General features: G+C 42.8%; 1 protein-coding gene across 1 annotated transcript in view; it reads left to right on the top strand.

Moving 5' to 3' along the window:
• LOC118833508 (zinc finger protein 16-like) overlaps positions 1 to 17,040 on the top strand; it is a 56,239-nt gene extending 39,199 nt beyond the window's left edge. Inside the window, exons 3-4 of the mRNA XM_036740873.1 lie at positions 7,032 to 7,212; positions 14,577 to 17,040. Coding sequence (XP_036596768.1) covers positions 7,032 to 7,212; positions 14,577 to 16,516 — 2,121 coding nt within the window. The 3' untranslated portion in view covers positions 16,517 to 17,040. The remainder of the gene's footprint in view (positions 1 to 7,031; positions 7,213 to 14,576) is intronic.
• Positions 17,041 to 17,886: the final 846 nt, after the last annotated feature.

Genomic DNA, 17,886 nt, shown 5'->3' with positions numbered 1-17,886 from the left:
CTTCTTTTGTTGCTCTAAAAAGGTTTCTTTGGAATGTTCTATTTTTTCCTGAGCCAGTCTGATTTATTTTCAGACCAATATTAACCCCTGGGTCTTGACATCCTCACAAGGATGCAGGTGGATCTACTGCCATCCCACTCTCTTCCTCTTCCTGCATTGGTTTCTGACTATTAGAACTTGCCTCCTCAAAGCTGTCACAACAGGATAGTCTCCTCCCTCTTCTTAAGTTGGGCTTGGCTCCACCTTCAGAATTCTTGGGCAAAGCACACTTATAATGTTTGCTTCATTCCAACGGGATAGTTGGTCTGTCCCCAGGACAGGCAATGGATCTAGCCCCACCTTGCATTCTCTGTTTCCGCTTGGCTTTTCACACTGCCATGTCTGTTCTCCATTTCTGCTGATGAGAGGCTCCTGAACTGAGTTATGTTCACTGTGATTATTAGGCTTTCCTAGGCATTCCATGGGGTCCTGAGCCAGGGCTACTATGTGACTTTAGAGGGAACTTTCTCTCCCCCACCCATCCCGTTAGTATCAGAAAATTAACTGCTACAGATGGAGGTAACTGGTCTATTGTCCTGCTTCTAACAGCTTTGTCTATGGGTCAGTGTCTTAATCCTTTTTTGCAGTACCACTTATGTAGTATTTTAAGGTTTCTGTACCACTTTCCTCCTAATAGTCCTTTGAGTATATATATTTGACTCCATTTTACAGGTGAAGACATTGCTGTGGAGAGTTCAATTACTTGCTTAAAAAATCCCACTGTAGTAGGTGTGCAAGCTAGAACTTGAACCAATATCTCCTAAGTCCAGTTTTCCTTCTACTGTACCATAATGTCTCTTCAAAGGCTTTTGCCTAATTCTTTTTCTGGGACTCTAGATCATGGCAACAAACCCTTACCTTCTTGGCTTTCCACAGTGTTGGCCATGCCAAATTCTATCCCTAAATCATTTCATCCATCTGCTTTCTCAGTTTCTGCTTCTGGCTGTAGAGCATTTCTGGAGAATGTCCCAGAATTGTACAGACCCAGAACACGACAAATCTGAGCCATCTAACCCCAGCTGGGCCCACATTGTTGCTTGGCAGCTTTCTTATTAATCTCTTGTTAACTGCCCAGCTCATTACTCACTGAGGTTGTTCCAGACCTTGTTTTTAAATACCCGACTTCCATCTTCCCTTTGGAAACTCTCAGCAGATGCCCTTGCCTTCTATAGAACAAGACCATAAGACGGTATCAGATATAAACTTTCTCAACCTTAAAATCTCTCTCCCTGTACCTTCTATCTTGTCATCCTTTTCCTTTATCTTAGAAAATTGGAGGCTTAGGGACAAAAATAGGCCTTGGGGATTAGAATGCAGGACTAAGACTAGAGTGTCCCACTGGAGCAGGCTGGCTCCTGTCCCTGTGTTCACTCACTCCCTTTCCTCCAGGACTTTGCTCCCATCTCCATTCTCCCCAACCCTACTTGTAGAATGTCCAGTCTCTTCTTGTTAGCCTATAAACATGCACAAAGTTTTCTCCTCTTGAAAACAATTGTAGTTTGATTAATTCTACAGCCTCTTCAAATTGCCATCATATTCTACTTTGCTCCTATTGCTAGTTTTTAATAAATATAGTAATAATGATAATAATAGACACTTATCTGATACTTTAAAGTTTGCAGATATTGGAGCGAGGCTCAGTGAGGTTAAGGGATCTGCCCTGGTCACACATCTCATCGGTATCAGAGGCAAGCTTTGAACCCTGATCTGCCCCACTCAAGGACTAAATAGTTATTCCCTGGAGACATCCTTGATGACTGCCTCCTGCAGACCCTGCCTCCTCACTGTAGGCATCCCCTGAGCCAGAGTCCTTGACTCCCTGTGCTCTGCTACAGAGAATTTCTTTTCTCAAGAATTCAAACCCAACCTTTATGTAAACGACTAAAATCTACACCTCCAGTCCTCTAAACCAAGCTGTGTTAACCTTTTGTATGTCCCTGTGGAAGCCCAGTGAAGCTTATGGACCCCTTCTCAGAATCATGTTTTGAAATAATTGAAGGAAATGCTAAATCGCAACTAGAAAATAATTATTTTCTTAGCCAAGTTCACAGATTCCCTGAAATCTGTAGACAGGCCCCTTATGGATCTGTGGGGCCCGTGTTAAGAACTACTGTGCTGGACCTATATTTCTGACTGCCTGCTTGATGTCTCCACCTGGAAACCCTGCCTGTGCTTCAAACTCAACATGTCCAAACAAAAACTCGTCATCTGTATAGTTAACAAAGCACTGCCAAATCATTGGCTGGGATCATCTTGTGTGCCCACAATTATGTCATAAGCTTCTTAAGATACTAAAATTCTTTTGCATTCAGCAACTTATACTTTCATTTATTCCAAAAATAAAAGAATTTAAAATTAAATCCAATTAATAAATACACAATGTTTGAGTCAGTGACAGTCCTAGATTTAGTATGCAAGGTGAGATAATTTTAGGACCAAACTAAATACTATATATGATAATTTTATGTTTCTAAATTAAGCAAACCATAAAAGAGCACAGAAAAATAAATATTCCAGGAACTTTAATCTTCTCTAAAAGTCTCTCCACCCTCCCGCAACTATTTTTTTTGTGACAGAGAAACATTTTCTTTGTGGCATCAATCTTTCTTTTTTGTTTTGTGTCTCTACCTTTTCACGTACTCGCAAGCATGCGCGCGCGCACACACACACACAGAGTCAGTAAGCATTTATTAAGCACCTATGTGCTAACCTCTTGCTAAACATTGGAAATGTAAAGAAAGACATAAGACAGTCTCTGCCCTTGAGAAGTCTAACTGGGTAAACAACATGCAAACAGCTATATACAGGATAAATTGAAGATAATCAACAGAGGAAAAGGCATTAGCATTAAGGGGGAACCAGGAAAAGCTTCGTGTAGATGAGATTTTAGCTAGGACTTGAAGGAGACCAGGTGGTGGAGATGAGAAGGAAGAAGATTATAGTCATGGAATCACTGAAAATGCCTGGGTTCTGGAGATGGAGTATCTTCCTTGAGGAACTATAAAGAGACCAGCATCACTGGATGATGGAGAGAAGAGGTGGAGCAAAGTGCGAGTAGAGTGGGAAAGTGTGAGGTGATAAAGGCCTGCACCAGGGTGATGGCAGTGTCAGAGAGAGAAGGGGCCATGTACGAGAGGTGCTACAAAGGTAAACTCAATAAGAATTAGCAGCACATGGAGGGGATGAGAGAGTGAGGAGTTGAGGAAGACACTTTTGACTAAATTTGAATTTTACAGAACAAATCCTTGTTCCACTTCCTTGTTGTGTAAAATTTGGATTCAGTCAAAAGGCCGTACTTAAGGATCTAGAAAACCACATGTGGCCTCAAAGCCACAGGTTCACCACCCCTGGACTAGGATGATGGTGGTGCCTTCAACAATAGTAGTGTGGTTCAGAAGGGAGGGGTGTTTGGGGGTAAAAATAGTAAGTTCAGTTTTGATTGTGTTGAGTTTAAGATGTCTAAAGGACATCCACTCAGATGATATCTCATAAGCAGTTGGAAATGTGAGACTGAAGGTTAGGAGAAGGGTTGGGGCTGGATGACCAGATCTGAGAATTATCAGCATAGAGATGATCGATGAGTTCACCAAGTGAATGTATATATAGGGAGAAGGGAAGAGGACCCAGGACAGAGCCCTGGGGGAAACTCACCTTAACTGGGCATTACCTGGATAATGATCCAGCAAAGAAGGCTTGAGATGGAAGAGTCAGACGGGTAGAAGGAGAATCAGGATAGTGTAGTATCATGGAAACTGAGAAAGAAGATATCAAGGAGAAAAGGGTGATCAACAGTGTCATAGGCTGCAGAGAGGACAAGAAAGATGAGGACTAAAAAACCATCAGATTTGGCAATTGAAATTAGTAGACATTTTGGAGAGAGCAGTTTCAGTTGAGTGATGATGTCTGAATATAGATTGTAGAGTTAAAAAGAGTCAGAGGAAAGGAAGTGGAGAAAGCTGGTGCCACAGTGGATAGAGAGTTGGGCTTGGAATCAGGAAGTCTAAGTTCAAATCCTGCTTCAGTGACTTACTAGCTAGGTGACCTTGGGCAAGTCACTCAACCTCTGTCTGCCTCGGTTTTCCCAACTGTAAAATGTGGATAATAATAGCACATACCTCCCAGGGTTCTTTTGAGGATCAAATAAGTTAATGTTTGTAAGAAGCACTTCGAACAGTCCCTGACACAGAGTAGGTGTTCTAGAAATGCTCATTCCCTTTCATCTCTTCCCCCACTTCTCCTGAAGGCAGCAATTATATAGATACCCTTCTCAAGGAGATTAGTGGGAAAAGGGAGAAGAGGCTGTGGAATGATAGCTAGCAGGGATGAGCAGACCAAGTGAGGATTTTTTTGAGGATGGGGGAGATGTCAGCATGTTTGTAGGCTATAGGGAAGCAGCCAGAGGGAGATTGAAGATAAGCAAGAGGGTGGGGATGATGGATGGGGCAATCTGCTGGAGTAGCTGGTATAAAATGGAATTGCTTGTGCAGGCAGAGGGGTTTGCCATGGCAAGGAGAAGGGCTGCCTTATTGTATGAGATAGAGGTGGAGTTGGAGATAGTCGCAGAAGGCTTCTGAGTGATGTGAGCTGAAGAAGGAGCTTATGGTGACATCCTTGTTCCCTGCTTTCCATTTCCAGGGCATTTCTCCTAGTTTGGGCTCTCATCACCTTATGACTAGTATAATGGCCCCTAAAACCCTAATGGGTGTCCTAACCTGAGGCCAACCTCCCCCCCCCTCCCCCGCCATCCCCATTCATCTTGTCTTGGCTTTCAAATTAGTCTTTCTAATACACAATTCTGAGCATATGTTTTTTCTAATCTGAAAGATTTGTCAACTCTTCAATCCCTGTAATATAAAGTCTAAACTCATCCTGGTGTGCACAGACTTTCACAGTCTTGTTTTAGTCTCCTGGGCCGAACTTGGTCATTTTTATTTCCCACGCACACACTCTGTGCAGTTCTGCCTCCACACTCTTGTTCACTGTTTTTGAACAGGGGAGTGATGTAATCAGAGCCGTGCTTTAGGAAGATTAATCCTACTGGGTGGATTGGAAGGGAGACAGCAGAGGCAGAAAGACCGGTTAGGTCAGTCATCTGGGAAAGAACTAAGGACAGACTGAATTAAGGTGGTTGTATTGAGGTGGTAGACTCAATAGGTGACTAAAGGAGGCAAATGGGAGATGAGTATGGTCAAAGATAACTCCAGGATTTCTATCCTGGGTGACTTGGAGGATAGCAGTGCTACGAAGAGGAATCATGTGGCCAACAAGATAGTAGATAGAGTTGGAAATTGTGGGCATGCCCATCAATTGGGAAATGGCTGACCAAGTTGTGGTATATGAATATAATGAAATACTTTTGTTCCATAAGAAATGTTGAGCAGGGAGACTTCAGAACAACCTGGAAAGATTTACATGAACTGATACAGAGTGAAGTGAGCAGAACCAGGAGATCATTTTACACAGTAACAGCAACATTATGCGATGACCAGCATTCTCAGCAATACAACGATCCAAGACAGTTCCAAAAGACTTGTGATGGAAAATGCCATCCATACCCAGAGAAGGAACTGTGGAGTCTGAATGCAGATCAAAGCATTCCATTTTTACTTTTTTTGTTTTTTGTTTCTCATGGTTTTCCCTTTTGTTTTGATTCTTTCACAACATGACTAATGTGGAAATATGTTTAACATGATTGTACATGTATAACTTACATCAAATTGTTTGCTGTCTTGGGGAAGGGGGAGAGAAGGGAGGGACAGAGAAAAATTTGGAACTCAAAATGTTGAAAACTATCTTTACATGTAATTGGAAAAAATAAAAGATCTGCAAAGCACTTTGCAAATATCTCATTTGATCCTCTAAACAACCTGGGAAAATAGGTGTTGTTATTATCTTCATTTTATATTTGAGGAAACTGCAGCTCAGATGGGTTGAGTGACTTGCCTATGCTTATACAACTAGTAAGTACAAGCGGTGCCATTTGTACCAACTTTGATCCTCCTTCCACTGAACCCCCATACTTCTTGATCCAAATGACTGTTCTGGAATTTCACCAGCTGAATAGATAATACAATAGAATAGATAACATAATAACTGAAGCAAAGGAAGTTGTGATTAACCAGAAACAAGAGGAGAGAAGAGGACCAAGGGTAGAGCCTGACAGAATAGCTGCACTAGAAGGGTAGGACATGGACCCTATAGAGGAAAACTCCGGAAATCAATCCTGCAGAGTGGAGGTGGGGTGAGGGTGGCAGAAAGTGGGAGGTGTTAGGGGGTGGAGTTGGGGAAGGTTTACCAGTGTTAGATGCTTCCAAGAGCTGAATCAGAATCGAGTCAAGACCTTTGGATTTGGTGGTGGTAGAGGACATAGGTAACTTTTCAGAAAACAATTTCAGTGAAAGGGCGGAGGTGGAAGCCAGATTGTAAGAGGTTGAGAAGGCAGTGGGTGGTAAGGCAGGAAGCCTAGATTTTTAGGCACTTTGTCAATTAAAAGGAGGAGGGGCAATAGACCAAAGGAATAGTAGGATAAAGGGAAGGCTCAGTTTAGATTGGAGAAATGTAAGCACGTTTGTAGACAGGAGGGAAGGAGCTAGGGGAGGAGAAAATACTGAAGAAACATGAAAGGATGATTTTGGACACGCTTTAACCCTGCACCTTGTTCATCTCCCCACATCCTGCTATACCTTCCTAAAAACCAACACCTCTCCTCCCTGGACCTATTTTATCATTCAGCTATCCTTCCCTCTTTTCCTTGTGGTGCACCACCTGGAACCTAGTCCTGGGTATGATGGAGCTGGGGCCAAAGCCACAAATAAATTTCTGGTCCCAGTGCTATATCCTGCCCTCTCTATGCCTCATGGCTGCAGCCCTCTGGGAATAAAGGAAAGGCCAGGTCCTGTTTCCCCTTTACTATGTCCTGGAGGATGGATCCTGTGGTCTCTGTCTAAAGCTGGGAGCTTCATCCTCACCTGCCATGTTCCTGCTGTCTCCAGGTCCCAGATTGTGCACAGCAACAGAGAGCCCTCACTGAAGAAACAAAGATGGAGATGACATCCCTGGGCACGGGCCTGGAGTCACCACCTGCTCTGCCCTGCAGCAGCGACTCCTCACTGGGGACCCAGCCTGGATCTCTGCACCCTGAGGCCCTGCTTCCTTTCCATGATCTCCAACCAGGTACTCAGTTCCTCTGCCTCCCCACTCCCCTGAGCTCCTGTGACCAAATGAGGCTTCCATTTTCCCCTATTTCTCTTCCCTCAGCCTCTTATTGTTAGTTGTTACTGTCTTCAGTGACTCACTGTATATAAAAACACCACTGGGTTCTGTAAGCTATTTGCCTACTGAAGTCCTAGCCTTCCAGGACTGACCTTCAGGGCCCTTCACCCACCTCACGGCCCTCAATTCTGGTTCTCCTGAACCCACCCACAAGCCCAGCCAACTCCCCTGCTCCCCTGCTTACAAAGCTTCAGTGGTTCCCCATGACATCTGGGATAAAAGGCAAACTCCTCTGTTTTGACATCTAAAGCCTTTACGATCTGACTCTGACCCATCTTTCTGGATTGATTTACAATGAATCTCTCTTGCCCCTGTCTCCTGGCACTGGCACTCACTGTGCATTCCAGCCAAGTCTGCATCCTTGCTCTCCCTTCCATATCTTTGTCTCCCCTGTCTCTGGGCCTTTGTCCTCTGCTGAAGCTGAGAAGGCTTTCCCTCCTCCCCATTGCTCCCAGAATTCCTTGCTTCCTGCCATGGCTCCCCTCCTTTGTCATCTTTTATAAGTCACCTTTCCCAACAGTTGTTGGTGCTTTCCCTGACCATTCCAAAATCACATTGTATTTACTTTGAATGTCCCCTGTATTTACTTCCATGTACCCATTGCTTTTTCTCAGGAGAATGTTAGCTCCTTGAGGACAGAGATTGTTTAACTTTTTTCTTTCTACCACCGGTGCCTGTCCCATAGTGGGCACTTCACAAATGTTTTGTGACCTACCTGTATTGCTCCTTTCTGACCCCTGTGCTTGCCCCTCCCTGAGCACTTTTGTTGCCATAGGCATCCCTCTGCCTACTCACCAATTCACAACCCTCTCCTTCAATGAACAAGTGAATGAAAAAGCATGTATTAAGTGCTTACAATGTGTAAAGCACTGTGCTGAGTATCACAGATGCAGACAGAAAAGCCAGACAGGCCCTGTTCTCCAGGAGCTCCCATTCTGATGGGGAGACACCAAAGTGGCAGGTCAGCTGGGAAGACTCAGTAGTTCTTAGGGTACTTTTCTTCAGAGTCTTCTCCAAAAGTCCTCTCCTCCAAGGAATATTGCTTGATTCTACCTCTCTAACCCCAAACACTCTTTAACCAACACAAAACTCATTTGTACCACATTGGTTTGATTTCACGTCTGTATGTGTTTCTCAAATCTCCCAGCAGGTGGTTTGTTGGGAGAGTGCTTCCAAAAAACTGAATTCAGTTGGGCCTCTTCAGCAGCAGGTGTTGGTGAAGCACCCAAGTAGAAGTGAGTCATTATCACAGCTGAGCCAGTTGTGCAGAAAGGGGAAGGTCAAGGCAGGAGATACATACACAGAATTTTCTGTGCAGTTGAAAACAAGAGTGGGTGAGTTTTATAAAGGACACGACATAAAGGGAAAAGAACAAAGGGCCAGATCAGAGATGTAGGTGGCCCTCACTCTGAAAGGGAGGAAGAGAAGCCACCAAAGGAGATGAAGAAATAGGAAGGGAACTAGGAAAGTCACATTGTAAAGGCATAATCTGAGAACCTCAGCTACAAGGGATCTCAGATACCCAACAGCCCTGTCAAAATAGTCATCCAGCCTCTGCTTAAAATCCTCTAGTGACAGAGAACCTCTTACCTCCTGGCAGACCCCATTACAGTTTTTCAGGACTCAGCTGTTCCTTCAGCTGAACCAAGCTGCTTCTATACACCATATGTCCCTCTACGAGTTTTTCTGCCTGGGTAGAACAAGTAAAACAAACCTTTTCCCTAGGACCACCCTTCAGATACTTGAAGACAAGTGAGAAAACTGAAAAACAAGCCATACAAGCATCTATTGACGGGACTAAGAACTAGAAAAGACTTAATAGAAACATGGTACTATCTTCAAATATTTTCAGAAGATGTGGAAGAATGGCTAGTCTTTTAATTATGTTTAATTTTTTTTCAATTAACGAAAATCTATTTTCCCTTCCTCCTATCATTTCTCCCACCTCCACCCCACTTTGGAAAAAAAAAGAAAAACATAAGCAAAACCTATGTAACAAATATGTATAATCAAGCATAACAAATATGCGTAGTCAAGCAAAACAACTTCCCACATTGGCCATGTCCAGTATACATGTCTGCATCTTACAACCATCGCCACTCTCAATGACTGGTCCTATTTTGCTTGGCCTTAGAGGGCAGAACTAGAAGCAGTAAGTGGAAGTAATGGAGATGCTAATTTCAGCTCAATGTAAAAGGAAATACTTCACAACAACTAGAACCAGCCAAAAGTGAGCTAGGCTGTGTGAAGAGGTTATGTGTCCTCCTTTGGGGGAAGGCTTTTCAGTAGAGGCAGGATGATCATTTGTGAATAGTATAGGAAGAGTTCTTAGTCCAGTAACGATTGGACTAAATGGCTTCCAAGATCCCTTTATCTTTTTAGATTTTGTGCTCTTCATAACTGTAGAATCAGAACTGTAGATGATCAGTTAAAGACAAAATCCAAGAAGAAGGACAGTAATAACACCCCTGGCCTTGGCACGTGAATATGCCAAATAAAATATAAACTAGACTTGTTGGCCCAAGATGACAAATACTGTCTTGTAAGTATCCCTGAGGCTTAATTTGATATAATTCTTATTGGAATCTGGCAGTAGAATTGTATCCATTCTTTTAAAGAAAATGATTAAATGGATCCTACTCCACTGAGTAGCATTGTGTATCACAAAGGTATGTTCATGGGAAGAAATCTTTATACCATGGAATAGAAGCATGATGGTGAATATTTGGGTAAGTATCAGTGGAGGCAGAAACAAAACAAATGTGAAAGAGTATCCTGCAGACCACCTGGCTGCAAGGAGGGAATGGACAATGAGTTCCAGAAGTATTTCACAGAGCTGATGGGAGATGAAAGTAATGGTGGGGGGGACTTCAACTATCTACTGGAACACTGTTAGAAGAGGAGCTACCTCTAAATTCTTGACTTGCTATAATGAGAATTTCATTCTTCAGAAGGTAGAAGAAGTGGTGAGGGGAAGCGGATCTACTTCTGAACAATAAGGAAAGAATGGGTTACCAAAGTAGACCCATGATGGTGCCTTCTGGTGAAAGTGACCGCTCCATCGGAGATTTTATGATAGAGAAGGAAAAGAAAGATAAATGTAACCTACTCAGACCTAAGATTTGGTGGAAGGAGAGTAGATTGCAAAAATTCCAGTGAGAGTATAGTTAGGATCCCATAGCTCAAAATTCTACTGGGAGAACTGGTTTAAGAAACTGCCAAGGTCTAAAGAAACAAATCCTGGTATACAAACTGTTCTTATGGGGAAGAAGAAAAGGAGCCTTCAAATGAGACCAATACGGATACACAGGGAACTTGTCGACCAACTTAGATTTTTTTTTTAACTAGCATAAATTTTAAAAATACCCATATAGAAGTTGGAAGCAGTAGCTGAAAATGAACCCCAAAGAGTAATGCAGTCCTGTAAGAACTGTGTCAGGAGCACTGATGCTTAGAATAAACTGAAGTTGGCAGAGAATGCTAACTTCAAGCAGTGCTCCTTTAGTCACATTGGGGGACAGAGAACGATCAAGGGGAGGTCCATGTTACTTGGGAAAGATGATGCAAAAAGAAAAGGCCAAAAAGGAAACTTCTCAATTCTTCCCTTTCTTGTTTTCTCTGTTAAGAAGAATAATCTTCAAACAGGATTATGAGATAGGGAATGGACCTGTGGTTTTATCAGTATGGAGACCTTCCAGGTGAAGAAGCTCCTTGTACCAATGTAGGTTGACCCTTTCTCTGCAACTTGCAGTCTTAGAAAGTTGCCTAAAACACTGAGAAGCTCAGTGACTTGCCCAGGGTCATGCATTCAATATGTGTCAAGGTAGGACTTGAACTCAAGTCTTGGCTCCAAGACAAGCTCTCTACAAGAATATGCTGCCTAGAATAAAGCTGGTTAACAAGGAATTGAAACCAAAGATAAGTGAGGAGATGGTAAGAAAACACCTAGGTACCTGGAGTCCTTGATTTGCATATGATTGCTGTGTATTTTCAGTGATCTTTGAATCTTGGACAGCCAGGCATGGTTGTACATACCTACAATCTCAGCTGCTGTGGCTGGAGGATCTCTTGAGCTCAGGAATTCTGAGCTGCAGTGAGTTAATCCAAATGAGTGTCCATTACTAAGTTTGGCATTAATGTGGGGAGCCACTGGGATTCTTTTTTTTTCTTTTGAAAAAGATTCTTTGTTATAAGGGACAACTCTCTGGGAGAAATGAATGATACAGAGGAAAATTTAAGCACTGTGAAAACAAAAATAACAATAAAAAATTTTAAAGCTAAACAGACGAGTTTATATTTTACCCTAGAGGCAACAGTAAACCGGTGGAGTTGATTGAGTAGGAGGGTGGTATGGTCAAATCTACTTAGCCAAAATTAATTTGGCAGAAATATGTGGGGTGGACCAGAATAGGGAGAGACTTGAGACGGAGACCAGTTGTGAGGCTGTTGCAGTAATCTAGGCAAGAGGTGATGATGGCCCGAATGAAGGTGGTAGGTGTATGAAAAAAGAGAAGGGGTCAGAACATGAGATGTGATGTGTGAGCAGAGAGGAATTGGCACATGTGATGTGGTGGAGGTAGAAATGGAAAGATTCAGCAATTGATTGGTTATGTGGGATGAGGGAATGGGAAGAATCTAGGATAATGCTAAGATTACAAACCTAGGAAGGATTATGTCTTTGACAGAAATAGGGAAATTTTGGAAAAGGGGACAGATCAGGAGCAGGATGGAGTAATGATTTCGGTTTTGAACATGTGGAGTTTGAAATGTCTCTGGGATACCCATTTTGAAATGTCTAATAGGCTAAAGCTTAGGAGAAAGACTGGAGCTGTATATGTGAATCTTAAAGTCACCTGCATAGAGATCATAGTTAAACCCTCAGACAGTAATGATGTTATGAAGAGAGACTATATAGAGAACCTTGGAGTTTGAGAAGGTGTGGTCAGACAGGTAAGATGAGAGTTAGGAGAGAGTATGTTGCAAAAACCCGGAAGGGAGAGAGTATGCAGGAGAAGTGGGTGCTCAGCAGTGTCAGATGCAGAAGACAGGGTGAAAAGGATGACTGAGAAAGGCGAAAGTGCAGTTAAGGGAAGGATTTGTCAAGTTTGGGGACATAGGAGCACACGAAGAAGAATGAAAGAAACTAGTGAAGGGAGGGACACGGCGTGAGTGTAGGACATTGTAGGGTTAGGGACATTGACCATTTGGAAAAGGATAATAATTCTTCTGCATTGAAATCTCACTCCAGTGCCCCACTCACTATGGAGTGGACATGACTCTGGGTTTCTGAAGGCGATGCTATTGGAGAGCAAGCCCTGCATGTCCTGTCCTACCAAAGAGCAGCAGTTACAAGGCCAGCATGATATTATGACTGGAGTGCTAGAGTCAATCAAGTAGACCTGGGTTCAAATCCTGCCTCAGATACTTCTTAGCTATATGACTTAGTAACAACCTATCTGAGCCTCAGTTTTCTCATCCATAAAGATGGGAATAATAATAACAGCGTCTAGTTCACAGTGTTGTCATGAGGTGCTACAGTGGATGGAATGCTGGGCCTAGAGTCAGGAAGACCTGAGTTCAAATCTGGCCTCGGACACTTAGAAGCCATGTGACCCTGGCAAGTCACCCTCTCAGCCTCAGTTTCCTCATCTGTAAAATAAGGATAATAATAGCACCTGCCTCCCAGAGTTATTGTAAGGATCAAATGAGGAAATATTTGCAAACCTTAAAGTACTATATAAATGCTAGCCATTATTATTATGAAATAATGTATGAACCATACTTTGAAAGTTTAAGTACTATATAAATATCAGCTGTTATTATTATCAATAAAGGATTTGGGTTCAGGCCTATCTGTTGTCTGAGGACCAGCCCATCTAACTTCAGAAAGGATCACCTATCAAAATTTAGCCGCAGCAGCTCATCAAATTGTCCCCAAGGCATACTGTCTACATTGGTGGTAGGAGTATTCTCATTTGTGAAATCACAGATCTTTGAAGTACCGAAGCACCAATAATTCCTTGTGAGCATATGGTTTTGTGGTTAAACGTGTTTACCTGCATTATTTCTTATCATTCTCACACCAGCCCCATAAAATAGGTACAACTGAGATGTCTCCATTTTACAGATGGGGAAATTGAGGGTTACAAGTTTAAGCGATTTGCCCATGGTCGTATTGGAAGTTGGTAAGTTGGTGGACATGATTCTAGAACCTGGGCCTTCTGACTTCAAAGTCAGCTCCTTTACACTGAGCATTCATTCACACATGTGCACTGGTTAGCTACTGGTAGATAATAGAGCCGTGGAAGATGTGAGACAGTATTCGTGTTGAGTGTCTCATAAAGGAGTTATTAGTAAGGAAATGTAGGAGTAGGGAGCCTTTGAAGATTTAATAATGAGAGTTTAGACATAATTTGAACCCACCTCCGTGGGTCACCAGAGTCTAACTGAGCCCTCCTTCTTGAGCTCTCCTCTGCCTTCTCTGTATACAACCCCTTCCCTCACTCAGGTCTTTTATTTACTCCTCTTTGCTACCACCCTGATCCTCCCTTCCCTCACCCCTGCCAAATTCTCTTCTGAAACGGTAAATCAGTATTGTCTTAGCACAGCCAGAATAGGTAGGGCTACAAGTTAAGTCCATGAATCTAAAGTAATCCAGGTCTGCTCATTGCAGGGACTTCCTCCAGTAGCCCATTTGGGCATAGGAGCCAAAGGATACATGGTGAAGCTGAGCCAGAGTGGGCCAGGATGGGGAACAAGGAAGTTTGGGGCACTGGATAAGCATTTTTTTAAGTGTATTCAGAGTATTGAAGGGAGTTTCATCTTCTAGGTAACATTTCCATTTTGTCACCTTTACTCCGACCTCTTGTCATATCCTCTGAAGCCCTTCCCACCCACATCCCAGTCACTCCCTACTCCCATTGTCCTCACATTTTCCAAGAATTCATTTCCCCCATTCCCACACCCACACATCTGTTACTCCTTTTCTTTTCATCTCCTCCTCTGCACTTCTCATGTTCTTCAGATCACCCACGTTCCCATCCTATGTATTATGTATTCTCCTCTGGGATCTCTCTATCCTCTGTGACCACCACCCTTTCTGTTCTCTACTCTCCATTTCCCACATTCTTCCCTAACCACAAGGGTGGCATTTAGACCTTTTAATACATTGATTTCCCATGGGATCGTCCTTTTCCTTTCCCACCAGTTTCCTTTCTTGCATGATAAATAGGAGGTAATATTTCTGTTTTCATTCATTGTTTCAGATTGTGAGACCAGCACTGAGTTCAAGTTGTTGACAGTTAAAGAAGAAATTTTTGAAGAGGAGGACTCACAGGTGGTGATATTAGAAAGACTCATAGGGGATGTTCCCCAAGGACCTGAATTTGGAGAAGGGTGTGAACATGAGGAAGGGTTGGAGCAACACTGGGGAATTCCAGAAGGAGATGGGCTAATAAAATCACTTTCTCAGGAGAGGAATTTCAAACCAGTGACAATGGTCCACAAGAGTTCTCCGGGGGAGATGGGCCAAGAATGTTATGAGTTTGGCAGAAGCTTTAGTCTGAATTCAGACCCTGTTATGTATCAAAGAATTTCATCAGGGGAGTGGTCTCATCAGCTTGATAACTGTGACCAAAGCTTTAAACAGAATTCAGATTTAATTAACTATCCATCCATCCATGCACCTGAAACACCATGTCAGTTTAATGAATATGGGAAAATCTTCAGTCAGAGCCCAACCCTTAATGAACATCTGGGAGTGCAGGCTGAGGAGAAACCCTATGAGTGCAACGAGTGTGGGAAGTCCTTCCGGGGAAGCTCAGATCTTATTCGACATCAAAGCGTTCATACTGGAGAGAAGCCGTATATATGTAATGAGTGTGGGAAAGCTTTCAGCCAGAATGCAATCCTGAAAAAGCATCAGCGATCTCATCTTAGTGAGAAACCCTACGAATGTAACGAATGTGGAAAAACCTTCAGTGTACGCTCCAACCTCACTCGACATCAGATAAATCACACTGGAGAGAAGCCCTACATATGTAATGAATGTGGAAAAGCTTTCAACCAGAACTCAAGCCTTAAGAAACATCAAAGAATTCACAACAGTGAAAAACCTTATATATGTAATGAATGCGGGAAGGCCTTTAGGCGGAGTTCAAACCTTATTCAACATGAGAGAATTCATTCTGGAGAGAAGCCCTATGGATGTCATGAATGTGGGAAAGCCTTTAGGCGAAGCTCAAACCTAATCAAACATCATCGAATTCACACAGGAGAGAAGCCTTTTGAGTGTCATGAATGTGGCAAAGCCTTCAGTCAGAGTGCACACCTGAGGAAACATCAGAGAGTTCACACTGGAGAGAAGCCCTATCAGTGTAATGAATGTGGGAAACCTTTCAGTCGAATCTCCAACCTCATAAAACATCATAGAGTTCATACTGGAGAGAAACCATATAAGTGTAATGATTGTGGAAAAGCTTTCAGTCAGAGTTCAAGCCTCATCCAGCATCGGAGGATTCATACTGGAGAAAAACCACATAAATGCAATGAATGCGGCAAAGCCTTTAGTTACAGCTCAGTCCTTAGGAAACATCAGATAATCCACACAGGAGAGAAACCCTATGAATGTAATGTGTGTGGCAAAGCCTTCAGCCATAGCTCAGCTCTGATTCAGCATCAGGGAATCCATACTGGAGATAAGCCCTACGAATGCAATGAATGCGGCAAAACCTTTGGTCGGAGCTCCAACCTCATTCTTCATCAACGAGTTCATACAGGTGAGAAACCCTATGAATGTAATGAATGTGGTAAGACCTTCAGCCAGAGTTCAACCCTAATTCAGCATCAAAGGATTCATAATGGATTAAAGCCCCACGAATGTAACGAATGTGGCAAAGCCTTCAATCGAAGCTCCAATCTCATCCACCATCAGAAGATCCACACTGGAGAGAAACCTTATACATGTACCGAATGTGGCAAAGCCTTCAGCCAAAGCTCACACCTTATTCAGCATCAGATTATCCACACTGGAGAGAGACCCTATAAATGTAACGAATGTGGGAAATCCTTCAGTCAGCGCTCAGTCCTGATCCAACACCAGAGAATTCACACTGGAGTAAAACCCTATGAATGCAGCGACTGTGGGAAAGCCTTCAGTCAGCGCTCAAAACTCCTTAAGCATCAGATAATTCACACCAGGGTGTGATCTTTTGAGTATAATGGGCATGCAAAATACTTAATAACCAGGAAATCCAGAGTGGTTCTCTTTTCTGACTTTCCTATCTTTTTCTCTGTCAGTGGCACCACCGTTCTCCCCATCATCCAGGCTCAAAACCCTGGAATTATTATTAACTTGACCCCTTCCTTTATCCTTCTAGAGCTAATTAGTCATTAAGTCCTGTTGATTCTTTCTTTGACGTGTCTCATGTCTATACCTTTATTTCTATTCTACCACCAACCAAGCCCTTCTCTGGTGCCCAGTATTACCTCTAATGTTTTTTATGTTGTGAGCAGACAACCATGCTATATGGGCAACAAATGATGAAATGGAATATATAAAGAGCTTACTGTTGTAATGAAATAAAACCTACCAAAATTTAATCGGACATATTTAATGATATACATTATTATTATTGTTATTATTATTCTGCATGGTAACTAGACATAAGCATTTATACATGGATGTAATTAGTATTACTTTTACTCAACTAAACCAAGTTTTTACAGTTTTCCTCTTGTTTTGTTCATTCTTTAGCATTCTTTAACATCATCAAGTTTTCCTTATGACACATACTGCTTAATCATCATCTCACATACGTTAAAAGAAAAAAATTCACTTTTCAGTGGTGTTCATAACCAGCAGGTGATCTCTTAACTTCCCTCTCCCCAAGGCCTGAAACTATGACCTCTTGAGCTTGTCCATAGGCATCATGTTTAAATTCTCCCATCCTTCCATGGTCATGTTAATTCCAAACGAGAAGTCATTTTAAGGCAGCAAAGGCCCTGGAATGCCAGGTTGTAGTTGGGGAACCTGAGTCAGGTGCCACCCTAGAACCTCCCTTCTCTGCCTGTGTGACCGCTAATGAAGACACAGGGCATAGTGAAAATCACCTATATCCTTAAGATCCTGGGTACAAGGGAGGAAGAAGGTAGACCTGGGTTCAGGCAAGATAGAAGTTCTTTCTCCCTCCCACCCCCACTTGATAACTTCCAGGAGTCACTGCTGAGCCACACTCTAGTTCATCCTGTGACTCAAGTGGAGAGTAAGGTTCATCCCTTATGACTATCATCCCTTCCCCTTTTCCACCTAAGACATCTTAATCAGAACCATAACTAGGAATTTTTTTCCCCTAAGGCAAAAAACACAGCACTGACCTCAGGTGGAGTCACACCAAGAGCTTCATTTCCTTCCCTTTCATCCAAGAGTTGAGAGGAAGACATAGAGGCCAAGGGATGGTTCACTGGTGGAGAAGCAAAGAAGCATGCTCAGGCTTCTGTCCTCTTTGTGGCCTCCCTAGGTCGAATCAGTCCTTGCCTGTGGTCATTACGGCTCTGACCCTAAAAGTGCTTTAGGAG

Source organism: Trichosurus vulpecula, chromosome 1 (genome assembly GCF_011100635.1).
Source record: "Trichosurus vulpecula isolate mTriVul1 chromosome 1, mTriVul1.pri, whole genome shotgun sequence".
NCBI lineage: Eukaryota > Metazoa > Chordata > Mammalia > Diprotodontia > Phalangeridae > Trichosurus > Trichosurus vulpecula.
The sequence above is the reverse complement of the archived record's forward strand: the minus strand, read 5'-3'. Positions and strand labels throughout refer to the sequence as shown.